Source organism: Choloepus didactylus, chromosome 15, assembly GCF_015220235.1.
Source record: "Choloepus didactylus isolate mChoDid1 chromosome 15, mChoDid1.pri, whole genome shotgun sequence".
Taxonomy (NCBI): Eukaryota; Metazoa; Chordata; class Mammalia; order Pilosa; family Megalonychidae; genus Choloepus; species Choloepus didactylus.
This window is the reverse complement of record NC_051321.1, coordinates 31461254-31488870: the sequence shown is the minus strand read 5'-3', so window position 1 is coordinate 31488870 and position 27617 is coordinate 31461254. Positions and strand designations below refer to the sequence as shown.

At 38.5% G+C, this 27617-nt stretch overlaps 1 protein-coding gene across 3 annotated transcripts in view; it reads right to left on the bottom strand.

Annotated features, from left to right (window-relative positions):
- Positions 1 to 27617, bottom strand: part of ARMH3 (armadillo like helical domain containing 3) — a 315522-nt gene that overhangs the window by 208689 nt on the left and 79216 nt on the right. For all 3 annotated transcript variants that reach the window (XM_037804193.1, XM_037804194.1, XM_037804195.1), the window contains exons 17-19: positions 17237 to 17302; positions 16282 to 16351; positions 15150 to 15210 (exon numbers count right to left, since the gene is read on the bottom strand). In XM_037804193.1, coding sequence (XP_037660121.1) covers positions 15150 to 15210; positions 16282 to 16351; positions 17237 to 17302 — 197 coding nt within the window. The remainder of the gene's footprint in view (positions 1 to 15149; positions 15211 to 16281; positions 16352 to 17236; positions 17303 to 27617) is intronic.

The following is a 27617-nucleotide window of genomic DNA, read 5'->3' as shown; positions in this document are numbered from 1 at the left end:
GGTCACTCTGGAGGGTATTTTTATGCGCTATATGGGTATCACCTTTTAATCTTTAGTGTGTTGGTATGGCTAGAGGGAGATACCTGAAGCTGTCTAACTGCAACCCAGTGACCTTGATTCCTGAAGATGACTGTATAACTACATAGATTGCATAGTGTGACTGTGTGACTGTGAAAACTTTGTGGCTCACATTCCCTTTGCCCATTGTTTGGATAGATGAATGGAAAAATGGAGACAAAAATTAAATAAGAATAGAGTGGGATGGAGGGGATGGAAAGTTTTGGGTTTTCTTTTTTGCTTTTGTTTTTATTTTGGAGTAAGGAAAAGGTTCAAAAATTGATTCTGGTGATGAACACACAACTGTATGATGGTGCTGTGAATAACTGATTGTACACTGTGGATGACTGTAGGGTATGTGAATATATCTCAATTAAACTGCATTAGAAAAAAGTAAATGAACAATGGGGGAAGGAGGAGAATGGGATGTTCTGGATGTTCTTTTTATTTTCATTTTTATATTAGTTTTTGGAGTAATGAAAATGTTCAAAGTTTGTGGTGATGAAAGCACAACTATATGACGATACTGTGAACATATGATTGTATGCTTTGAATGACTGTATGTTATATATCTCAATAAAATTGCATTAAAAAAATTGAAGGCATACAATATGGGAAATTATATTTGCAGCAAATGACACAAAACAGCTACTATGCTTAATATATAGAAGTTCATACAAATTGAAAAGAAAAACAGTAGCACTCCTAATAAGAAAGATGGGCAAAGGAACTGGGCAAAAGATTCCCCCATTCCTAAAAAAATGAAAATACGGAAAGTTAAATTTTTTTCTATAATGTTCAGCTTAACTTAAAACAAGCATATTAAAACAAGATTCTTAAATTTTAAAAAAAGATTCTATTTTTGCACATCAAATTAGAATAGATTTTATTGCTCACAAAGGAACAGAAAATCTGCCACTCATGTATTATCAGAGTAAGTATAAACTGGCATAGAGCCCCATGAGAAGGCAATCTGGCAATTTCTATTAATAGTATTAATAATGTTTATATTTTTTGACCCATTAGTATCACTGATTGGAATTTAGCATGAATACAGAATTAAATAAAAGCTTAATGCAAAAAGATGTTTACCATAATCTTATTTATAATGGAGGAAAGCTGGAAACAACTGTGGAAACAATATCCAATGCTAGGAAAATGGTGAATAAATCATTACACAGACATACAACAGAACCCCATAAAACCTTTAAAAAGTACAATTGTGAAAAATTTTTCACAACACAGGAACATATATATGGTAAATAAAAAAACTGCAAACTTGTATCCATTATATGATAATGGTCACACGTATTAAAATAAACAGAAAAAAGATTTAATTTTGATATTAACACTGGTTTTCTGGGTGACAGGAAATTATAGGTGAAATCTGTTCTCTTTTTTTTTTTTTTTCCGTTTTCTCCAAATATTCTACAAGTATATTTTACTTTTACAACTAAGAAACTCATCCTTTTAAACAAATTCATCTTCAAAAACTGTAACATCCTCTGAAAGATGCATAAGGCAACTTTTTGAAGAATACAAATGTTCTATATCTTGAATGGAATAGTGGTAAAATGATATATACATTTGTTGAAACTCATCTAACTCTTCATTCCACTGAATCCCGGTTTATAATTCCTCGGCAATGGAGGTCTGAGAAAAAGATGGGCGGATCATGAAAAAACAGTATGGAAAGAACTGGTGTGCTAATGTATGAACCAAGAACCAGTGGTCGAAGATGGCGGCATAGAGAGGAGTGGAAGACTGTTAGTCCCCCCCAGAACAATTCATAAATGACCAAAAAACTAGTAAATAACCTGGAATAACTGTGGGGAGACAAACCTGACTGTCCACTCATCATCCAGCAACCTGAACTGGGAGGAATGCCTGAGATCGCAGCATAAAAACTGTAAGTAAAAACTGAGGACCCACGCTGAGAGCCAAGAGCCGAGAGCCCCTCCCTCATGGAAGCCTCGTGGTGCTAGAGAGCAGCACTCTCTCAGCCCAGCTCCAACTGGGGTTTTAATATTAACAGCTCAATACAGACAGCGAATCCCCAACAAGCACACAGAGGCTTTTGGTGACAACTGACCTTGGGAGAGTCGGGGCACATATCCGTCTTAAGGACGGGCAACCCAGAGGATCAGGTGCTATCTCTGGATGACGGATGAATCTGGGAGCTTTCTCTCCCTTTCTCTCTCTCTGTGGAGAAAACCTCAGCCCGCAGCACTTTGCAGTAAAGAAACCCTCGGCCATTTTAAAATCAAAACACTTTGATCAGCAGAGTCAGAGAAACAAAGAACTTATGGATATGCAGATGACATCTCTGGAGGGGGCATAGTTTCCCAAGAGGAAAGGGAGGGGCCCAGCTCTACTGCCTGCCTTACCGGACCCAGAACCCAAAGCCTGGGGGAGGAGAGCCACAGGCCATACCCTCTTCACCAGCTGGTGACAAGCTGACAGGTGCACCTGCCAGGCAGAAAAACACAGGTCTGTCAATCCTCTAAGAAAAACCATCAGAGAAACAGGATACTGAATATTTCCTCCTTCTGTGACCTGAGCCTGTTCTCGTCTGGGAAAACCCAATTGGGGTGGCCTAGGAGGTCAGATGCCTAGACAACAGAAAACTACAACCTACACTAAGAAAAACGAAGTTATGGCCCAGTCAAAGGAACAAACGTACACTTCACCTGAGATACTGGAATTTAAACAACTAATGCTAAATCAATTCAAAAAGTTTAGAGAAGATTTTGAAAAAGAGATACAGGCTGTAAAGAAAACACTGGGCATACATAAGGCAGAAACTGAAAATTCAAAAAAAACAACTAGTAGAATCTATGGACATAAAAGGCACGACACAAGAGACGAAATACACAATGGAAACATACAACAGCAGATCTCAAGAGGCAGAAGAAAACACTCAGAAACTGGAGAACAAAACACCTGAAAGCCTACACGCAAAGGAGCAGATGGAGAAAAGAATGAAAAAATATGAGCAATGTCTCCGGGAACTTAAGAGTGAAACAAAGTACACGAGTGTACATATCACTGGTGTCCCAGAAGGAGAAGAGAAGGGAAAAGGGGCAGAAGCAATAATAGAGGAAATAATCAACGAAAATTTCCCATCTCTTAGGAAAGACATAAAAATTACAGATCCAAGAAGCACAGTGTACTCCAAACAGAATAGATCTGAATAGGCCTACGCCAAGACACTTAATAATCAGATTATCAAATGTCAAAGACAAAGAGAGAATCCTGAAAGCAGAGAAAAGCAATCCATCACACACAAAGGAAGCTTAATAAGACTATGTGCGGATCTCTCAGCAGAAACCACGGAGGCAAGAAGGAAGTGATGTGATATATTTAAGATACTGAAAGAGAAAAACCGCCAACCAAGAATCCTATATCCAGCAAAGCTGTCCTTCAAATATGAGGGAGAGCTCAAAATATTTTCCGAGAAACAGACAATGAGAGACTTTGTGAACAAGACACCCGCCCTACAGGAAATACTAAAGGGAGCACTACAGAGTGATAGGAGAAGACAGGAGTGCGTGGTTTGGAACACAATTTTGGGAGATGGTAGCACAGCAATGCAAGTACACTGAACAAAGATAACTATGAATATGGTTGAGAGAGGAAGGTTGGGAGCATGTGAGACACCAGAAGAAAGGAGGAAAGATAAAGACTGGGACTGTGTAACTTGGTGAAATCTAGAGTGTTCAACAATTGTGATAAAATGTTCAAATATGTTCTTTTATGAGGGAGAACAAGCAAATGTCAACCTTGCAAGGTGTTTAAAAATGGGGAGGCATTGGGGGAGGGATGCCATCAACGTAAACTAGAGACTGTAACTAACAGAATCATTGTATTATGCTTCTTTTAATGTAACAAAGGTGACATACCAAGGTAAATGCAGATAAGAAGGGGGACAGGGGAGACATGTTAGACACTTGACATTGGTGGTGTTGTCTGACTCCTTACTCTACTTTGATTTAAGGTTATTTTCCTTTTGCTGCTTCCTAGCTGTCATTTTTTTTTCCTCTTTCTTTTGCCTCTCTACCTTCTTTGACTCTCCCTCCTGCCTTGTGGAAGAAATGTAGATGCCCTTATATAGATAGTGGTGAAGGTGGTGAACACATAAATATGTGACCATACAGAGAACCATTGATTGTTTACTTAGGATGGAATGTATGGTATGTGAACAAAACCATCTTAAAAAAAAAAAAAAAAAATGGGTTGATGACAAAACCTCGAGGGCAATATACCAAGTGAAATAAGCCAGACACATAAGGACAAATATTGCAGGGTCTCACTGATAAGAACTAATTATAATATGTAAACTCATAGACATGAAATATAAGGTACCAAGATACAGGACGAGGCTTAAGAATGGGGAGCGGTTGCTTAGTATGAATAGAATGTTCAACTAAGATGAACTGAAATGTTTGGAAATGAACAGAGGTGTCGGTAGCAAGATGTGAGAATAACTAACAGTGCCGAATGATGCGTGAATGAGGTGGAAAGGGGAAGCTCAGAGTCATATACGTCACCAGAAGGAAAGCTGGAGGTCAAAAGACGGCAATGTATAAAACTGAATCCTATGGTGGGCAATGTTCATGATTAACTGTACAAATATTAGAAATCTCTTCCATGAACCAGAACAAATGTATGACAATACAATTAGAAGTTAATAATAGAGGGGCATATAGGAAAGAATATATACCTATTGCAAACTATATACTACAGCTAGTAGTATTTCAACATTCTTTCATAAACAGTAACAAATGTACTATACCAACACTACGAGTCAACAATTGAGGGGGGTTGGTTAGGGATATGGGAGGATTCGAGTTTCCTTTTCTTTTTTTTTTCTTTCATATTTCACTTTATTCCTTGTCTGGAGTAATGAAGAGGTTCTAAAAATTGAACAAAAATTAAGTGTGGTGATGGATGCACAGCTGTGTGAGGTGCTGGGGGTGAGGATATGGAGAAATTGGAGCCTTAATACACTACTGGTAGAAATGTAAAATGGTGCAGCCACTTTGGAAAACAGTTTGGCAGTTCCTTAAAATATTAGAAAGAGTTATCGTATGACCCAAAAATTCTATTCCTAGGCATATACCCAAGAGAAATGAAAACATTCATCCATACAAAAACTTGTATGCAAAAGTTCACAGCAGCATAATTCAAAACAGCCAAAAAGTAGAAACAACCCAAATGTCCATCAACTGATGAATGAATAAATAAAATGTAGTATATCCATACAATGGAATACTAATTGGCCATAAAAAGGAATGATAAATACTACAACATACATGAGCCTTGAAAACATTACACTAAATAAAAGAAGTCAGTCACAAATGTCACATATTTTATGATTCTATTTAAATGCAATGCCCAGAATAGACAAAAACACAAGAGAGCAAGTAGATTAGTAGTTGCCTCAGGCTGGAGGGGCAGTGCTGATGGGGGAATATATGGGAGTGACTGTTAATGGTTATCAGATTCTTTTATAGGAGAACAAAAATGTTCCAAAATTTGTGGTTATGGTTGCACAACTCTATGAATATGCTAAAAACAGCATTAATTTTACACTTTAAATGGGTGAATTTCATAACATTGAATTATATCTCAATAAAGCTGTTAAAAAAACTTTGAGGCTTAGGCTTTTCAAATTGCCAGTAAATGTTAGGTTATAGATCTCACAGCAATTCTAATTTAATACCTCTACAGCTAGGTATACATGGATTCCTGATTAAAGCATTAAATGTCCACTTTAATATTCAACCTGCAATATAAGGTGTTACTAATAGGGTGGTTGGCATATGGGAACCCTGTATTTTATGCATGATTTTTCTGTAAACCCACTTCTCTAAAATAATAATAATCATAATCATAATCATAGAAGAATATTCAGCCTATGTAATGTGGATAAACTGGTGCTTTTCGTTTACATTTTTTGGCCTTTGCATTTCCTATTTTCATTTTAAATCTGCAAACTCATTCAATTAAGCAAGATCTCAGCCCTCAGAAACACTAGTGTTTGGAGGCCTCTAATTGCCTGAAACACAAGCCTTAACTAACTCCAGGTTCTAGGCCTCACTTTGTCATCTCCTCACTGCCCTACAGGTATTTAAATTAGGATAGTTAAAGGAGGGCTTGGTCAGTGAGAGACGCAGGGCTTAGATTATATTCCCTCTGGATATCAAGGTTCATCACACAAACTAAAAGATTTGAAAGAAACTACTGAACCTACCTTTTTCATTCATTCATTCAACAAATACTGACTGCAAACCAACTAAATATTTAGCACTTAAGCCTTAGCAAACTAAGTTGTAAAGTTCCTGGAAAACTGGACCCAGATAACCTGCTAGTGTCAGGCAAATAAAAGACACCCTTCTTCCTCTTTAGACAGTGCTCCCTCTTGAAACTGTTGTGACATGGAAGAATGAGGCAGAGAAAGAGGAGGAGAAACAAAAAAAGGCAGAAGGACATAGTGGCCAAGCAAAAAGTGACTTCTCTCCACCTTGATGGATTTATGTAACTTTTCTTATATGGCCCAATTACATTTCAGCTGAGTGGCAATTTCAAGTAAAGGACACTTCCAGAAGTAGGCTGAGACTCGCTCAGATTCCATGGCTTCAACCTGAGACAAAGAGTATTCTGAGACCCTAATAACTTTAGCAGAGACCATATCAATCTGTAGGGTGTCAGTCTGACGGCTCATAGAATCAAGCAAAAATGGGTGGTAGCTAATTTCCTGGGACTTTTAGCAGAGGAGCAAAGAAGAAGGCAGGAAGAACACTACAAATATCCCTCTGTGGAGTGAGGGCCAAAGACACTAGTTAGAGGAATGAAAGTGCCTGACAATATATCAATGACACAAATGGGTTGAACTAAATTTGTAAAGTCCTTACCCTTCTCTGGAAGTTTTCAGAATATTGTCAATAATAAGCCTGCACTGCTACCTTGCTACTTGCCCCATTATTCACAACTCATTGTATTTTTTCACTTCCTGTAGCTGTAAGTAGTCTTGCAGAAGCCTCTCAGGATTTTAATTAGAGGATTATGTAAAGGGACTTCTCTTAAGACTCTGGTATCTTCAAGAATGATATTAAAAATATTTTGTAAACCATACAATAATATATGTTAATATATAAATACATACATCAAGAAATTTAAAATATTCCCTTTTATTCTCTAAACTAAACTATATCAAAAATGCTAAGTGATATAAATTATAATGCAAATCATTTTAATAGTCTCCAAATCAATTCTGATTTTTAGAAATTGTGGTGTGATCTTGTTTGATGCAGATTTCACTTGCTACATGATACCTCTGTTTGAGCCATGATTTGACCTAGAAATCTGCAAACTCTTCTATCAATTTCCCATTAAATTGATAGTCATTAGGTCCCTGATGCTAAAAGCTTTGTTGTGGTTAGCAAGAGTGGCTGGGCACTGCCAATTAATTCCACCTCTAGGTATATTCCTGGATGCCAGCATTTCCTACTGACCATGATTTGGAAAGCCTGCACCTTGGCTCCTATTGACAACACCATCCTAACACTAAGGCACTCCAGAGCAGCAGTGATATACAACCTACATCCTCTTTTTCAGCTGCCACTACCCTCCCATTCACTTAAGACTAGCCACATCCACTCTAGCACTGCTCCTAGGCTCTCTGTTCCTGCCTCCACAGCCACCCAACAGATGACATCACTAGCCTTGTAGTTTTTTTATTTACCAAGCAGAATAAAAATTATTTACTATTTATCAAGCAGAATAAAAATTTTAACAACTGGTACGGCTTTAAAAATATGTACTGACTATCTCCAAATCGGCTGCTTTTGGAAGGATTTCTTTTATGCATATAATGATTTTCTACTTCAACACACGACAGTTTCATTTTCTCATGAAATCTTCTTGTAGAACCCACTAAAGTCTGTACCTCTCCTCTGGGATCTACCTACAGGTTTGGGCCTATTTGACATAGAATCCAAGTTTTCCATGTAAGAGTAATTTAGAGTTTACTCTCCCCATACTATTTCCCCTTATTCCCACATCCTTCAATGGGAGTGGCAGCAAGAAACAAGGGGTACAACCAAGAGTAGAAATTGGTTGGATATATTATATCCCCCCAAAAGCCATATTCTTTAATGCAATCTTGAGGGGGGGGCGGTAAATGTATTAGTGTTGATTAGGTTGGACTCTTTTGAGCGTTTCCATGGAAATGTGACTCAATAAACTGCTGGTGAAACATCTGATTAAATTATTTCCATGGAGATATAGACCCCGCCCATTCAGGGTGAGTCTTGATTTAATCACTGGAGTCCTATAAAAAAGCTCACAAACAGAAAGAGCTCAGAGTAGCTGAGAGGGACATTCTGGTGAAAAGCTAAGAGCTGTTACTGACACTGACACTTGGAGATGCTTGGAAACATTTGGAGATACTAGCCCAAGGTTTGCTCCAGAGAAGCTGAGAGGACCCTGATGTGCTGAGAGGACCCTGATGTTCAGATGTACAGGAGCTGAAGAAGCTAAGAGAGACCCAGAGATATTTTGGAGAAAGCCATTTTGAAACACAACCTGAGAGCAAAGGAACAGCAGACGCCAGCCACATGCCTTCCCAGCTGACAGAGGTGTCCTGGACACCATCGGCATTCTTCAGTGAAGGTATCATTTTGTTGATGCCTTAGTTTGGACACTTTTATGGCCTTAGGACTATAAATCTGTAACCAAATAAACCCCTTTTCTAAAAGCAAATCCATTTCTGGTATTTTGCATGATGGCAGCATTAGCAAACAGTTGAGTTTTCCTACCTCTTACTGCTGTAGGCAAGACTTTTCTCTTTTTTTTTTTCTTTTAATTTTTTTTATAAGCACCTTCTCCCATCATTACTTTATCTACAACATGTATTCACAGATCTGAAATTGTTTCATTTCTGACCTAGATTCTGGCCTTGAATAGTAAGTCTTTCCATACTCCATATTTCTTTATATTTCACCAGAAGAATTATAAGCTTTTCTGAAATGGTAAAAATTCATTTTGTTTTCAATTTCTTATTCTGCTGTATGCTGTTGTGAAAGCAGCAACCTGGCCTGATGCCCAACTGGGAGCAAATAAATTCACCTAAAAAGGACTCGATGCTCCAAATACCAAAAACTGGAAGGAGAGTTAGAAGTGGAAGGAGGAAGATCTGGAAATATGCTCATGGGCGCCAGTAATGAAGAAAGTAAATTCAGCCTGAGGGTGGGATCCTCTACCCAGTCTCTGTCAGCTTGATGCCTCATTATCTTCTCTATCTTCCCTAACCTCAGGACTTCAATTAGAGAGCAGGTAGAAAAAACCAACTGAGAAGCAAGGCAATACAAGTAGGGAACTAGAGAGGGGGGTGTTTTAAAACATTTAGAGTAGACAGATTCATCAGTTAAGAATGTGGGAGTTTGAGTGGACAGATAGGATCTGTAACTCTACAGTACTAAACATGCCATCTTATCATGTCATTCCCACCCTTCAATTGTTCCCCATTATCCACTTAATCTCAAGCAATCTTTTTTTTCCTACTCTCCTACAATTCCCCAATGAACCCTATATTCTAGCCACCCTGAATTATTTTCTACTCTCCTAACATGCCACTTTCAAGCCTCCAAACCTTTGAACACTTTGGTCATATGCTTTGTGTGCTCTTCCCCTACTCCTCCATGTGGAATACTCCTACCGTTTTTTCATGACTCAGGTCAAATGCCAATTCCTGTGATATCTTTTCCAATGCCCCATCAGCATTAGTCACTCCTGATTTCCAATAACTCTCTATACAAATCTTTCCTTTGCAACTTTATCACAGTAGTGATTAAGAGTACAGCCTCTGGAGTCAGAGACTTGAGTTTGAATCTTGGTCACAACTTTCTGGGTGCGCACTGTGGTAACCAGCCTCCAAGATGGCCCCCAATGATCCCTGCCTCCTGCTATTCACACCCTTTGTAGTCCCCTCCCTACTGTATCAGGGTTGGTCTGAAGGACCAATAGAATAACAACAGAAGTAACAGTATTATGTCACTTGAGATTAGGCTATAAAAGTTACTATAAAAGCTTCCATCTTGAGCTCTCACTCTCCCTTTCTTTTGCTCATAGATTATTTGCTTTGGGGGAAACCAGATGCATACTGAGCAACCCTATGGAGAGGCCTATGTGGCAAGGAACTGAGGCCTGCCAACAACCATGTAAACGAGCCTAGAAGCTGATTCTCCAGCCTCAGTCCAGCCTCAGAAGCCTGCAGCCCCAGCTAATACCTTGACTGCAGCCTCATGAGAGCCCCTGAGCCAAAACCACCCAGCCAAGCCCCTCCTGATCCACAAAAACTGTGAAACAGTTATTTATTTGTATTAAGCCACTAAGTTTTAGAGTAATTTGTTACACAGCAATAGATAACTAATATACTTGGGAAAGGATGGTAACAACCTAGGATTTACAGTAAGAGATATGGGTTCACGTTCAGGCAATGAGGCTTACTAACAGAATAACTCTGGGCAAGGCACTTAATCTCCTCAGCCTCAGTTTCCTTACTTGTGAAATAAGAAAAATGAGACTTTAATAATATTATTACAACATAAATAATATATCCTAAGACCAGAGCTAGGAATCAGTCTGCAGTAATAACAAATCTGACTCAACAACAAAAAGACAAACAACCCAAATTAAAAATGGACATGTTTATGATAGCAGCACAATATTGTGAATGTAATTAACAACACTGAATTATGTACTTGGAAGTAGTTAAAATGGGAAATTCTGAGTTGCATATATGTTGCTACAATAAAAAGTATTTTTTTAAATGAGCAAAGGACTTGCATAGACATTTTTCTAAAGAGGATAGACAAATAGCCAATAAGCACATGAAAAGATGCTCAACATCATTAGCCATTAGGGAAATGCAAATCAAAACCACAATTAGGACAAACTTCTGGGGAAAATGGAGGAGCAGGGAGCCCTAGGACTCTGTCCTTCCACCAAAACAGCTATTAAACAGGTAGGAACTGTCTGAAACAACTTCTGGGGCTTCGGAGGCCAGAAGAACACTGCAGAATCCAGGAGAGAGGAGGAAGAGGCGATAAACTATGGTAAAGAACAGTGAGTTACTCTCTCCATGTGGTGACTGCTGGTGACTATCCCCTACTCTTGCAGCAGATGCCTTGGGGTCTATTCCCTGGGCTAGCTTGTTGGGGACAAAAAGGGACATAAAAATCCTCTTCCCCAAGAACAAGGGTGAGCACAGTGAATCAATGATCACGGCTTTTGATTAGCAAATTCAGATTGCTGGGTCCAGGCTCTGAGCTAGTGTTTCAACTACCCCTGCACAAAGGCTGCAGCAGCCCTTGTTTCAACCCTGCCCTTGACAGGCAGAGAGGCAGTGTAGATTTAAAGACACAGAACTTCCTCAGGGCTCCAGGGGACAGCTGGCCGAAGGGCTGCATTTGCTGGGCAACCAGGGAAAGCAAAGATTTGGGGAGCTGTCAAAGAGGCTTTTGGCACCCTTCCTGATCCCCTCCCCAGGGAACTTTGGAGCCCATCTGCACCCCCTTTGTGGGTCCCCTGACCTGTTTTAGCTGGGAAACAATGACTTAGGAAAGTCCTCTCTAGGGTGACCATCCTCCCAGAATTTGCCCTCCAGGCAAAAGCAGCTAGAGACAATGAATGGAGATAGAAAACTACAGAATTTTGTAAAAGAAAAACAACAGAACAGATCAAGATTCCTGGAGAAGATACAGAGGAAAGGAAGCTTTCTCCTGGAGGTGAAACAATTACAAAAAAGTACAGTCTTAAAAATTATACCATACATCCAAGGCAAGAATCAGATGAAGAGCTGATCAAACACAGGCTATTCTAAAGGTATAGAATAAGACATACTAAATGTCAAAGTAGAGCCTTAACACAAAGCCAAGCAACAATAAAACCCTAGACAAGAGAGAAAAACTGACCTTCAGTGTAAGTGTCACTAACAGGACAGTATATGGGAAAAAATATATACCTAATGTAAATTTTGGATGTAATAGAAATTGGATGATAGGTAATAGTACAAATCTAATAATTTTAAATTATAATTTAAATTATAATTTTTATAACAATAAAAAATAATTTTTTTATTGTTACAAAAAATAGTACAGTTATTTTGAAAATGCTATCAACTGTAACAAATGAAAATGCTATCATCAATTGTAACAAATGTTCCACATTAATACAAAGTGTTGGGGGTGGGGTGGTGTATTTTATGTATGATTGTTTTGTAAACACACAAGTACTCAAAAAAACACACACACACACACACAAACAAAAAAACCCACAATGAGATACCACCTCACACTCTCAAGAATGGCTATTTTAAAAAACTGAAAATAATAAGTGTTGGTGAGAATGTAGAGAAACTGGAACCCCTGTACACTGCTGGTGAGAATGTAAAATGGTATAGTGTTGGGGACGATTAAGGTAGCATATATAAAATCCACCCTCAGCGATGCCGGAGATATGCAACATGACAGCTAGGGCTGATGCAATAGCGGCTTAAGTTGCCCTCAGCCTTCTACGGAAGTGATAGCCGTTCGCGCCTAAGATTTGCACCTAGAGTACTAGCTTTACTACCTGCCTTCTACCCCAGCAACAGTAGCCACCAATCCTGTGCTAGCCTTACATCTGCCATCCGCCCTAGCAACAGCAGCAGCCAATCCTAGACTGCCACCCGCCTTTGGAGCCACCAATCCTAGGCCGCCACCCGTTCGTACTAGCCACTCCCTCTACCTTAGAGTATATATATCCTGCCTCTTCAATAAAGTTTTGCAGCTTGATCAGAAACCTGTCTTGCTGTCGTTCCTTGCATCTCTTGTCCCATACCATTCCTCCCTCACAGGATTTGGAGCTTCCGTTGAACGTCCCGCCGGCCGGGACAGTATAGCCACTGTGGAAGAGTTTGGTGGTTTCTCAAAAAATTAAACATAGAATTACCATATAACCCAGCAATCAAACTTCTAGGTATATACCCAAAATAACTGAAAGCAGGGACGTAAGTACCAGTGTTCACAATGAATATTTGTACACTAATGTTCATAGAATATTCACAACCAAAAGTTGGAAACAATCCAAGGGTCCATCAACAGATGAATGGACAAACAAAAATGTGGTCTGTACATACGATGGCTATATTATTCAGGCAAAAAGAGGAATGAATTTCTAATACAATGTAACAACATGGATGAACCCTGAAAATATCATGCTAAGTGAAATAAGAAACATAAAAGAAAAAACATTGTATGATCCACTTATATGAAATATCTAAAATAAGTAAATTCAGAGATAGAAAGTAGATTAGATTAGAGGTCACCAGGTGTTCCAGTTTGCTAATGCTGTGGTTATGCAAAATACCAGAAATGCATTGACTTTCATAAAGGGGGTTTATTCAGTTACAAAGTTACAGTCCTAAGGCCATAAAAGCATCCAAATTAAGGCATCAACAAGAAGATATCTTCACTGAAGAATGGCCAATGGCATCAAGAATACCTCTCTTAGCTAGGAAGGCACATGGCTGTTTCCAAATTGTGTTTCAAAATGGCATTCCCCAAAATGTCTTTGGGCTTGTCTCTCTTAGTCTCTTCAACTCCTGTGCATCTAACCTTCTGGGGGTCCTCTCTTAGTTTCTCCGGAGCAAACTCTGGGCTAGCATCTCTTAGCTTAACATCTCCAAACATCCTTCTATACCCATCTCCAAGCATCAGCTTTCAATGGCCTTTGCCAAAATGTCTTTCTCAGCTGCTCTCCAAAATGTCCCGCTCTTATGGAACTCCAGTGATTTAATTAAGACCCACCCTGAATGGGTGGGGTTCGTATCTCCATGGAGATAATTTAATCAAAGGTCTAGCCCACAGTGGATTGAGTCACATCTCCATGGAAACACTCAATCAAAAGGTCACACCCTAATCAAAAAGATTAATAAATTTGCCCCCCACAAGATTGCATTTAAAGAATACGGTTTTTTCTGGGGGATATAATATATACAAACCAGCACACCAGGAGTGGGAGGAGGGGAAATGGGGAGTTACTGCCTAATAGGTAAAGAGTTTCTGTTTCTATTTTTGGTGACAAAAAAGTTTTGGTAATGCATGCTGGTGATGATACCACATTGTAAATGTAATTAATACCACTGAATTAAAATTTATATCATTATTTCAGACCTAGGAAACCAAGACTATATAGTCTACAAACCATCTAAAAAGTTGGGAAGCCCACTCTACTCAGAGTAAAATCCTTTATACTTCCCTAGATTCCAGACCTGGTAATGGAATGAGGTAAACTGAGTTTACTGTACACCAAACTGCTCTTCTGGGGGTCGGGAGAAGCAGAGGTACTGATTCTCTCATCAGACTCAATTCAGACTCTTTTTAAGAAATAAAGATAATATACATATTTTGTATCTCATTAATGTGGTACAGCTGTTCTTGGGCATTAAAGATAAAAAGAATGCAGATATGGCAAAGAAGAAAGACTAAAGGCTTAAGCTTTATTAAAATACAATGATTTTCAATTGCATCTAGTTGTATACATTGTAAAGAACAGTAGTAGATGATCAGATATCCTCAGGAAGCAGGAATTTCCCACTATATACATAGTCTGTTCAGCTAGCAGAGTTCTGATAGGACCGTGGAAGCTAAAAACAGACCAGAAGCTCTCTCTCTGATCGCTATCTTCGAACTACTGCTGACTACTTTGATGCCAAAGCCCAGGATGACTAAGTCGTCTGCTGGTATCTCCTATCTTTGGATTACAACAGCTCCCTATGATCACTGCTTCAATGCATTAGCCTGCTCTTCATGCAGTGTGCCTAAAAGTGATACTGAAGATATGCGCAGAATCCAAATTGTGATTTCCACTTTTCCCTCTTCTGGAAGATATATAAATCCAGACCATAAAATGTTCCCTGATACTTCCACACACACACTAATGTGTTTTTCTTGAGGTATATATAAAAATCTTGAGTAGCTGTCAACATCCTATCACTCAATCCTATAAAACAGATTTGCACACATTAAATGAACCATGGAACTTACACATAGAGATCCATAGGAAACTCCTTCATCATATGTGTTACAATAAACTCCACCATCAAGTCTAAAAGGAGAGAGGAGAAAAATTAGACCAATCAGCATGAAATTCATCCCTTGCCTTTGAACAGGAAAAGAGGCCTAAGTATACTTTGCACTCATGCTGAATGGCATCCACTAACCACACTATATTCACATGCACTTAAATTATTTTATGTAAGGCACTTTTACACCATTGTTCACCACCTGCCGCTTGTGAAGTAACAAGAAAACTAATTCACTCTCCTGCTTCTATAAGGATAATTTGACCTGCCAATAAATTCAGATGCAAAGGAGATTTCATTGTACAGATATTTCATACAATGGCACTAATGCAAAATGTCACGGGAAATCATACTTTTGAGAACAGAGTGATGAGGCAAACACAGAAGAAATCATGGATCACATCCATGTAATCAGAGATTCAGCTCTAAAGCTATACCAGCCTTTCTCATCTCACTGTCATGCTCAGTTTCACAGATATTGACAAAAATGATCTGTGGAGCTCTGAGTCAATAGAGAATTATTATACAGTTTTAATTACTGTTTCTAAAATCAAGTAGATTTAGGAACTGGGGTTGAATAACCAAGTGAAAAGGGATTAGGAGTTCAGATAATTCCACTAAGAAAATTGCAGAATTCTGGGCAGACAAAATTACCCAAGATACAGTCCCCTACCTGTCAGTTCTGTCACCCTCATCTCAGCTTAATTTACTCAGAGGAAGTTTGCATGTCTGAACCTTGAACTTCAAGCCTCCTGGCCAGCTGACACTTCAATTTGGACCAAGAAAGGGAGGAAGAATTTGAAATCTTGATCAAGAATGAGATATTTTACCAATTAAATTATGCATCAAGCTTAGGCATATTCATGTGTCTCCCTGGAAAGATCTTTTTCAATGAACAGCAGCATTCTTTTATCAGTACTGTTATTCACTGGAGTTGCTTTACCAAAAGAAACATGGTTTCTTAGGTGAGAGCAGAAACAACTATTAACAACTTCTCTAAGGAAGGAGCACATCAATGAGAATCTATCCCTCGTCTTACTCACGAAAACTGTAACTATCTTGGAAGAATGCCAATTTTGATGATACTCACTCACCCAGTACTGCACACACTAAAGGACGGCAAGGAAGGTTTTTGTCTGCTGCCTTCTTCCTATGTCTCATAGGCTTCATATACAAAAAAAAAAGTAGAAAGGAAATTATTAGTAGAAATGTGAACTGACATCCAATGGCTCATCATAATGTTTCTCATGCATATAAAATCACTACTACAGAGATGGCACCCTTTCCTTTCTCTTTTTCTAGTGGTGGGGGCAGAGTGTGGCAGGGAAAATTTACAAATGCTTCTTAGTTTCAATGCAGGCCTGTGACAAAAACACAAATCTCAGCAAGACAACAGCCCCAAACAGCACTGGGGTACACCACAATAGGAAAGCTGTTGTTTTCAACTTTGATTTTATTTATATAAGTGACATTACTATCAACAAAGAGGTACATTGGTATTTTCTTTGATAATAAAATAATTAAGAAAAAGAAGAAGAAATGACGGTGGCCACTGTGGGGCAGCAACAGTAGCAGTAGCAAAAAACAAAAGTAGCTTTCAAACCTAAACTTTAATGTGACAGTTTTAAACATACCTCTAAATTTTAGGCAACTCCCTGATCCTCCATATTCTATTTCCCCCAGCTCTCAGAAGGATAAGTTGAAATAGTATGTAATTTAGCCAATCAAAGATCATATCCCATTTTGAGGAAAAAAGGCTTAGGGCCATGTCCTTTTTTAAATCTATGTTACAGTATTCTGATATTACTGCCATGGGTATTCATTGTGAATCTTTCCATCCTCTCCTAAGTAAGAAGCAGCTCCATGACACACAAAAAATTTCAAACAACAGGCATGGGTATGTTGAAAAGCAAAGTCAAACAAGAGCTTCTTGGTACAACTTTCCATACACATTTGTTCTAGCAGGATCAAATTCATTCTCCCTCATCCCAGCCAACACATATACACAACCTCCTCTAAGGAAAAACAAGAAGCAAAAGCCACACCTACCATTCTATGTAAGTTTACTCGAAAATTCATGTTGTCGTCATGCAAAAATGCATTGGCATACTGATCCTAATGATAAAAACATAGAGAAAAAGTATGTAGTGAGAGCTTCATTTAATAAACTTAGTTTGTACCTAAACATAAGAGCTAAGCCATAAAAGTCTTAGAAGAAAACATGGGGGAAAATCTTCATGACCTTGATTTTTTTTAAATTCAGTTTTATTGAGATATATTCACATATCATACAATCATCCGTGGTGTACAATCAACTGTTCACAGTACCATCATATTGTTGCGCATTCATTACCCCAATCTATTTTTGAACATTTTCCTTATACCAGAAAAAGTAAAAATAAGAATAAAAATTAAAAGTAAAAAAGAACACCCAAATCATCCCCCATTTCCCACCCTGTTTTTCATTTAGTTTTTGTCCCCATTTTTCTACTCATCCATCCATACACTGGATAAAGGGAGTGCAATCCACAAAGTTTTCACAATCACACTGTCACCCCTTGTAAGCTATATTGCTATACAATCGTCTTCAAGAGTCAAGGCTACTGGATTGCAGTTTGATAGTTTCAGATATTTACTTCTAGCTATTCCAATGCATTAAAACCTAAAAAGGGTTATCTATATAGCACATAAGAATGCCCACCAGAGTGACCTCTTGACTCCATTTGGAATCTCTCAGCCACTGAAACTTTATTTTGTTTCATTTTGCATCCCCCCCTCTTGGTCAAGAAGATGTTCTCAATCCCATGATTTCGGGTCCAGATTCATCCTTGGGTCATTACCTTGATTTTAGCAATGATTTCTTAGATATATCACCAAAAGCACAAAAAACAAAAGAAAAATTAGGTATAGTGTACTTAATCAAAATTAAAAACTTTTGTGTAAAGAACATTATCAAGAAACTGAAAAAACAAACTATAAAATTGGAGACAACATTTGGAAATCACATGTGATAAGGGTTTAAATATCCAGAATATATATATAACTGCCACAACTCAACAACAAAAAGACAAGCAACTCAATTAAAAAACGGTCAAACTCCCCCCTATGTGGGACATGATTCCCAAGGGTGTAAATCTCCCCTGGCAGCGTGGGACATGACTCATGGGGATGAGTTGGCCCTGGCATCGTAGGATTGAGAAAGCCTTCTTGGACCAAAAAGGGGAAGAGAAATGAGACAAAATAAAGTCTCAGTGGCTAGGATATCTCAAATAGAGTCGAGAGGTCATTCTGGAGGTTATTCTTATGCATTATACAGCTATCCCTTTTTACTTTTTAGTGTATTGGAATAGCTAGAAGGAAAAACCCAAAACTGTTCAACTGTAACCCAGTAGCCTTGATTCTTAAAGGCGAGTGTGTACATTATAGCTAATATGGTGTGGCCATGTGATTGTGAAAACCTTATGGCTCACACTCCCTTTATCCAGTGTATGGACAGATGAGTAGAAAAATGGGGACAGAAAAGTAAATGAATAATGGGAGGAAATGGGGGAATGGGTTGTTTAGGGTGTTCTTTTTTACTTTTATTTTTATTCTTTTTATTTTTGGGAGAGTAAAGAAAATGTTCAAAAATTTATTGTGGTGATGAAAGCACAACTATATGGTGATACTGTGAACAACTGACTGTACGCTTTGGATGACTGTACGGTATATGACTATATCTCGATAAAATTGCAAGAAAAAAAGATACAAGCATTGGCTCAAAAAAAAAAAAAAAAAAAAAAAAGGGCAAAGAACTTGAATAGACATTTCCCCAAAGAAGATCTATAAATGGCCAACAAGCATATGAAATGATGTTCAATATCACTAGCCATTAGAGAAGTACAAATCAAAACCATGAGACATTACTTCACACCCACTAGAATGGCTATTAATTTTAAAAATGGGGGTGTTTGTGGGAACTGGAACCCTTGCATTGTTGGTATAAATGTAAAACAGTACAAATCACTGTGGAAAACAGGTGGTTTCTCAAAAAATTTAAACACATAGTACCACATAACTCAGTAATCCCACTTCAAAGCATATACCGAAAAGAACTGAAAGCAGGGACTCAAACAGATACTTATATGCCACTGTTCATAGCAGCACAATAGCCAAAAGGTGGAAATAGCCCAGTGTCCATCAACAGATAAATGGATAAACAAAATGTGGTCTATACATACAATGAAAGATTATTCATCAATAAAAAGAATGAAGTACTGATACATGCTACAACATGGATAAACACTTAAATCATTATGCTGAGTAAAATAAGCCAGACAAAAAAAGGGATAAATATTGTGTGATTCCACTTATATGAATTATCTAGGCTACGCAAATTCATAGAGACAGAAGTAGATTAGAGGTTACCAGCAGCAGGAGGAGGGGAAAAGGGCAGTTACTGTTTAATAGTTGCAGTTTCTATACAAGATCATGAAAAATCTTGGTAAAGGATGGTGATGATGGTAATACAACACTGAAGGTAATTAATACCATTGAAGCGTACGCTTCAAAATGGTTAAAATGGGAATTTTGTGTTACATATATTACCACAATAAAAAGGAAAAAAAAAAAAAGAAAGTTTGCAATCTACTACATTTCCTACAAATCCTTGGGCTTTAAGGACTACTTTCAAGGATAAATTAGAAAGCTAATGGGATAAGCCTAGAGTATGTCAAACCTTACTTAAGTCATGAGATTTTACTTGGGTATAATTTCCCAGTGTCTCTTTAACTGGCCAAAACTCACAAAGTAAATTACAAATAATTAAAATTAAAACACAGGGACTTGAGGCAAATGCTGAGAGGAATATGTTTTCCTATTCTCTCTTCCTTCCCATCTGCCCAAGGTGCCAGCTCTGTCTGTGACAGCTTGAAGGTTTTCAAAGGGGCTGCAGGATACATGTGCAGGCTCCACATGAGGCTCTACAAATGAGAAGAAAGGTCTGTGCTCTGCCGGGAATGGGCTCACACAGCAGGAGAGAACTGCTACAGGCAGTGTGGCAGCAGGCAAGACTCTATCTCTAGTTATCCCTGGTTTTGTTGAAGACTGATAGAAAATAAAAAAATCCACCATGGATAGGTTTTTATTCATCTCTTGGCCCTTTCACAACATCATTTCTGAAAATCTGACATGCCTACAGATTCCAATTACTAGGAACTGTTAAAATTTTTTTTTTTCTAATTTAGTATGAGGTATAATTCTCTTTTTTTTTATCTTCATTTTATTGAGATATATTCACATACCATGCAGTCATACAAAACAAATCGTACATTCGACTGTTCACAGTACCATTACATAGTTGTACATTCATCTCCTAAATCAATCCCTGACACCTTCATTAGCACACACACAAAAATAATAAAAATAATAATTAAAGTGAAAAAGAGCAATTGAAGTAAAAAAGAACACTGGGTACCTTTGTCTGTTTGTTTGTTTGTTTCCTTCCCCTATTTTTCTACTCATCCATCCATAAACTAGACAAAGTGGAGTGTGGTCCTTACGGTTTTCCCGATCCCATTGTCACCCCTCATAAGCTACATTTTTATACAATTGTCTTCGAGATTCATGGGTTCTGGGTTGTAGTTTGATAGTTTCAGGTATCCACCAGCTACCCCGATTCTTTAGAACCTAAAGAGGGTTGTCTAAATTGTGCGTAAGAGTGCCCACCAGAGTGACCTTTCGGCTCCTTTTGGAATCTCTCTGCCACTGAAGCTTATTTCATTTCTTTTCACATCCCCCTTTTGGTCAAGAAGATGTTCTCCGTCTCACGATGCCAGGTCTACATTCCTCCCCGGGAGTCATATTCCATGTTGCCAGGGAGATTCACTCCCCTGGGTGTCTGATCCCACGTAGGGGGGAGGGCAGTGATTTCACCTTTCAAGTTGGCTTAGCTAGAGAGAAAGGGCCACATCTGACCAACAAACAGGCATTCAGGAGGAGGCTCTTAGGCACAATTATAGGGAGGCCTAGCCTCTCCTTTGCAGCAACCGTCTTCCCAAGGGTAAAACCTACGGTAGAGGGCTCAACCCATCAAACCACCACTTCCCTATGTCTGTGGTCATGTTAGCAACCATTGAGGAGGGGTAGGCCAATACCCCTGCATTCTCCACAGGCTCCTCAAGGGGGCACTACATATTTTTTTCTTTGTTTTTTCCTTTTTTTTTTTTTAACCTTTTTTTCCTTTTTAAATCAACTCTATGGAAAAAAAAAAATTAAAAAAAAAAAAAAGGAAGAAAAACATACAATAAAAGAACATTTCAAAGAGACCATAACAAGGGAGTAAGAAAAAGACAACTAACCTAAGATAACTGCTTTACTTCCAAACTGTTCCTACTTTACCCCAAGAAAGTTATGTAATATACCAACATTTCTGTGAACTTGCTCCTACTATATCCATCAGAAATTAACAGACCATAGTCATTCCTGGGCATCCCCAGAACGTTAAATAGCATATCTGTTCTTCTTGGATTACTGTTCTCCCTTCCTTAATTGCTCTCTATTGCTAGTTCCCCTACATTCGACATTATAAACCATTCGTTTTACATTTTTCAAAGTTCACATTAGTGGTAGCATATAATATTTCTCTTTCCATGCCTGGCTTATTTCACTCAGCATTATGTCTTCAAGGTTCATCCATGTTGTCATATGTTTCACAAGGTCGTTCCTTCTTACTGCCGTATAGTATTCCATCGTGTGTATATACCACATTTTATTTATCCACTCATCTGTTGAAGGACATTTGGGTTGTTTCCATCTCTTGGCAATTGTGAACAATGCTGCTATGAACATTGGCGTACAGATATCTGTTCGTGTCACTGCTTTCCGATCTTCCGGGTATATACCAAGAAGTGCAATTGCTGGATCAAATGGTAACTCTATTTCTAGTTTTCTAAGGAACTGCCAGACTGACTTCCAGAGTGGCTGAACCATTATACAGTCCCACCAACAGTGAATAAGAGTTCCAATTTCTCCACATCCCCTCCAGCATTTGTAGTTTCCTGTTTGTTTAATGGCAGCCACTCTAATAGGTGTTAGATGGTATCTCATTGTGGTCTTAATTTGCATCTCTCTAACAGCTAGTGAAGCTGAACATTTTTTCATGTGTTTCTTGGCCATTTGTATTTCCTCTTCAGAGAACTGTCTTTTCATATCTTTTGCCCATTTTATAATTGGGCCGACTGTACTACTGTCATTGAGTTGTAGGATTTCTTTATATATGCAAGATACCAGTCTTTTGTCAGATACATGGTTTCCAAAAATTTTTTCCCATTGTGCTGCCTGCCTCTTTACCTTTTTGAGAAATTCCTTTGAGGTGCAGAAACTTCTAAGCTTGAGGAGTTCCCATTTATCTATTTTTTCTTTTGTTGCTTGTGCTTTGGGTGTAAAGTCTAGGAAGTGGCCGCCTAATACAAGGTCTTGAAGATGTTTCCCTACATTATCTTCTAGGAGTTTTATGGTACTTTCTTTTACATTGAGATCTTTCGTCCATTTTGAGTTAATTTTTGTGTAGGGTGTGAGGTAGGGGTCCTCTTTCATTCTTTTGGATATGGATATCCAACTCTCCCAGCCCCATTTGTTGAAAAGACCATTATGACTCAGTTCAGTGACTTTGGGGGCCTTATCAAAGATCAGTCGGCCATAGATCTGAGGGTCTATCTCCGAATTCTCAATTCGATTCCATTGATCTATATGTCTATCTTTGTGCCAGTACCATGCTGTTTTGACAACTGTGGCTTTACAATAAGCTTCAAAGTCAGGGAGTGTAAGTCCTCCCACTTCGTTTTTCTTTTTTAGAGTGTCTTTAGCAATTCGAGGCATCTTCCCTTTCCAAATTAATTTGATAACTAGCTTTTCCAAGTCTGCAAAGTAGGTTGTTGGAATTTTAATTGGGATTGCATTGAATCTGTAGATGAGTTTGGGTAGAATTGAAATCTTAATGACATTTAGCCTTCCTATCCATGAACATGGAATATTTTTCCATCTTTTAAGGTCCACTTCTATTTCTTTTAGTAGAGTTACATAGTTTTCTTTGTATAGGTCTTTTACATCTTTGGTTAAGTTTATTCCTAGGTACTTGATTTTTTTAGTTGCTATTGAAAACAATATCTTTTTCTTGAGTGTCTCTTCAGTTTGTTCATTTCTAGCATAGAGAAACATTACTGACTTATGTGCATTAATCTTGTATCCCGCTACTTTGCTAAATTTGTTTATTAGCTCTAGTAGCTGTATTGTCGATTTCTCAGGGTTTTCTAGATATAAGATCATATCATCTGCAAACAATGACAGTTTTACTTCTTCTTTTCCAATTTGGATGCCTTTTATTTCTTTGTCTTGCCGGACTGCCCTGGCTAGCACTTCCAGCACAATGTTGAATAACAGTGGTGACAGCGGGCATCCTTGTCTTGTTCCTGATCTTAGAGGGAAGGATTTCAGTCTCTCACCATTGAGTACTATGCTGGCTGTGGGTTTTTCATATATGCTCTTTATCATATTGAGGAAATTTCCTTCAATTCCTACCTTTTGAAGTGTTTTTATGAAAAACGGATGTTGGATTTTGTCAAAGGCTTTTTCAGCATCTATTGAGATGATCATTTGATTTTTCCCTTTCGAATTTTTAATGTGTTGTAATACATTGATTGATTTTCTTATGTTGAACCATCCTTGCATGCCTGGAATGAACCCCACTTGGTCATGGTGTATGATTTTTTTAATGTGTCTTTGGATTCGATTTGCAAGTATTTTGTTGAGGATTTTTGCATCTATATTCATTAGGGAGATTGGCCGGTAGTTTTCCTTTTTTGTAGCATCTTTGCCTGGTTTTGGTATTAGATTGATGTTAGCTTCATAAAATGAGTCAGGTAGTGTTCCATTTTCTTCAATGTTTTGAAAGAGTTTGAGTAAGATTGGTGTCAGTTCTTTCTGGAAAGTTTGGTAGAATTTCCCTGTGAAGCCATCTGGCCCTGGGCAATTATTTGTGGGAAGATTTTTGATGACTGATTGGATCTCTTTGCTTGTGATGGGTTGATTGAGGTCTTCTGTTTCTTCTCTGGTCAGTCTAGGTTGTTCATATGTTTCCAGGAAATTGTCCATTTCCTCTACATTATCCAGTTTGTTGCCATACAGTTGTTCATAGTATCCTCTTATAATTTTTTTAATTTCTTCAGGATCTGCAGTTATGTCACCTTTTTCATTCATTATTTTGTTTATATGGGTCTTCTCTCTTTTTGATTTTGTCAGTCTAGCTAGGGGCTTGTCAATCTTGTTGATCTTCTCAAAGAACCAACTTTTGGTGATAGTTATCCTCTCTATTGTTTTTTTATTCTCTATGTCATTTATTTCTGCTTTAATCCTTGTTATTTCTTTTCTTGTACTTGATTTAGGATTAGTTTGCTGTTCATTTTCTAGCTTCTTCAGTTGATCCATTAGTTCTTTGATTTTGGCTCTTTCTTCCTTTTTAATATATGCATTTAGTGCTATAAATTTCCCCCTCAGCACTGCTTTTGCTGCATCCCATAGGTTTTGGTATGTTGTGTTCTCATTTTCATTTGTCTCTACATATTTAGCAATTTCTCTTGCTATTTCTTCTTTAACCCACTGATTGTTTAGCAGTGTGTTGTTTAACCTCCAGGTATTTGTGAATTTTCTAAGTCTCTGATGGTTATTGACTTCTAATTGTATTCCATTGTGGTCAGAGAATGTGCTTTGAATAATTTCAATCTTTTTAAATTTATTGAGGCTTGTTTTATGTCCCAGCATATGATCTATTCTGGAGAAAGTTCCGTGAGCACTAGAAAAGTATGTGTATCCTGATGATTTGGGATGTAATGTTCTGTATATGTCTGTTAAATCTAATTCATTTATCAGATTGTTTAGGTTTTCAATTTCCTTATTGGTCCTCTGTCTGGTTGATCTATCTATAGGAGAGAGTGATGTGTTGAAGTCTCCCACAATTATTGTGGAAACATCACTTGCTTCCTTTAGTTTTGCCAGTGTTTCTCTCATGTATTTGGTGGCACCTTGATTGGGTGCATAGACATTTAGGATTGTTATTTCTTCTTGTTGAATTGCCCCTTTTATTAGTATGTAGTGGCCTTCTTTGTCTCTCAAAACATCCCTGCATTTGAAGTCTATTTTATCTGAGATTAATATTGCTACACCTGCTTTCTTTTGGCTGTAGCTTGCATGAAATATTTTTTTCCATCCTTTTACTTTCAATTTCTTTGTGTCCCTGTGTCTAAGATGAGTCTCTTGTATGCAACATACTGATAGTTCATTTTTTTGATCCATTCTGCAAATCTATATCTTTTAATTGGGGAGTTTAATCCATTTACATTCAACGTTATAACCGTGAAAGCATTTCTTCAATCAGCCATCTTATCCTTTGGTTTATGTTTGTCATATATATTTTTCCCCTCTCTCTATTAATATCCTTTATTGTACCCATACCGAATCTCTTTAGTACTGAACCTTTCTCCAAGTCTCTCTGTCCTTTCTTTGTTTCTCTGTCTGTAGGGCTCCCTTGAGTATCTCCAGTAGGGCAGGTCTCTTGTTAGCAAATTCTCTGAGCATTTGTTTGTCTGTGAAAAATTTAAGCTGTCCCTCAAATTTGAAGGAGAGCTTTGCTGGATAAAGTATTCTTGGCTGGAAATTTTTCTCACTCAGAATTTTAAATATATCGTGCCACTGCCTTCTCGCCTCCATGGTGGCTGCTGAGTAGTCACTACTTAGTCTTATGCTGTTTCCTTTGTATGTGGTGAATTGCTTTTCTCTTGCTGCTTTCAGAACTTGCTCCTTCTCTTCCGTGTTTGACAGTGTGATCACAATATGTCTCGGAGTGGGTTTATTTGGATTTATTCTATTTGGAGTTCGCTGGGCACTTATGATTTGTGTATTTATGTTGTTTAGAAGATTTGGGAAGTTTTCCCCAACAATTTCTTTGAATACTCTTCCTAGACCTTTACCCTCTTCTTCCCCTTCTGGAACACCAATGAGTCTTATATTCGGACGTTTTATATTATCTATCATATCCCTGAGGTCCATTTCGATTTTTTCAATTTTTTTCCCCATTCTTTCTTTTGTGCTTTCTGCTTTCATTTTCCATTCTGTCATCTTCCAGGTCACTGATTCGTTGTTCAACTTCCTCTAGTCTTGTACTATGAGTGTCCAGAATCTTTTTAATTTGGTCAACAGTTTCTCTAATTTCCATTAGATCATCTATTTTTTTATTTAGTCTTGCAATGTCTTCTTTATGCTCTTCTAGGGTCTTCTTGATATCCTTTGTATTCTGTACTATGGTCTCATTGTTCATTTTTAGTTCTTTGAGTAGCTGCTCTAGGTGCTGTGTCTCTTCTGATCTTTTGATTTGGGTGCTTGGGCTTGGGTTATCCATATCGTCTGGTTTTTTCATATGCTTTATAATTTTCTGCTGTCTTTGGCCTCTTGGCATTTGCTGAACTTGATAGAGTTCTTTTAGGATGTGTAGACCAATTGAAGTCCTTATCTCTAATTTATCAGATCTACAGCTTCGTGGAGTATACTTTCTCTAACTAACCAGCAGGTGGCGTCCACGAGCCACCTGTTCTCCACAAGCCAGTTCTCCCGTGCTGTGCCTTTGTGGTGCGTGGGGGAGTGAGTCTTGTGGGGTCCAATTGGTGTACCAAGCTTGCGTGTGTAGTTGGCGTTGCCCGCCCTGTATATGGGGCGTGTTTCTGGGCAGTCAGGGAGGGGGGGTGGCTCTAACAACCAAATCTCCCTGGTGATCCTGGAATTTTAAAGCTGCTGCAATAGTCTAATCCTTCAGTTCAGTCCTGCCACAGTTTGTCTCTGCCACTGACCCACAAGTCCTTGGTATTGGCGTATGGCTCCTGAGACTTGCGAGTGGGTCCCTCTTCCAGGCCGTGCACCCCCTGGTCCTCTGTTGAGGGATGTCTGTGCTATGTCACAGGTGAGTGCCGTCCCCCCAGGGCGGTTCTGGGCTGCTGGGCTGTGTAGGGAGGCTCCCAGTCTGCTGAAATGATGGCTGAATGGGGCTTTGTTAATTCACACTGCTCCACCTTCCCAGCTCTGGGACAATCAGCTGAGGTTGCAGGGAAGGCTAATGTCCACGCCCAGTTTTGTGGAGTGTGCCTGTTATTTGAAGCACTTCCGTCACACTGGGTTGTGTGGGGCAGCTCTGGGCTATGGGGCTGGTGATGGGCAGGAGTGTTTCCTGTCCACCAGGATGATGGCTGTGAGCAGATACCCCCCTTTTCTTGGGAAGTTGTGGTGTTTAGTGAAATTTCTCAGCCACTGGATTATTGCCTTTCATCTCAGAGCTCTCTTAGTTCTGCTCTTGTCTTGACCTGCCCAAATTGCAAGTCTTTGAAGCTTTCTGTATTGGGCTTCTTAGAGT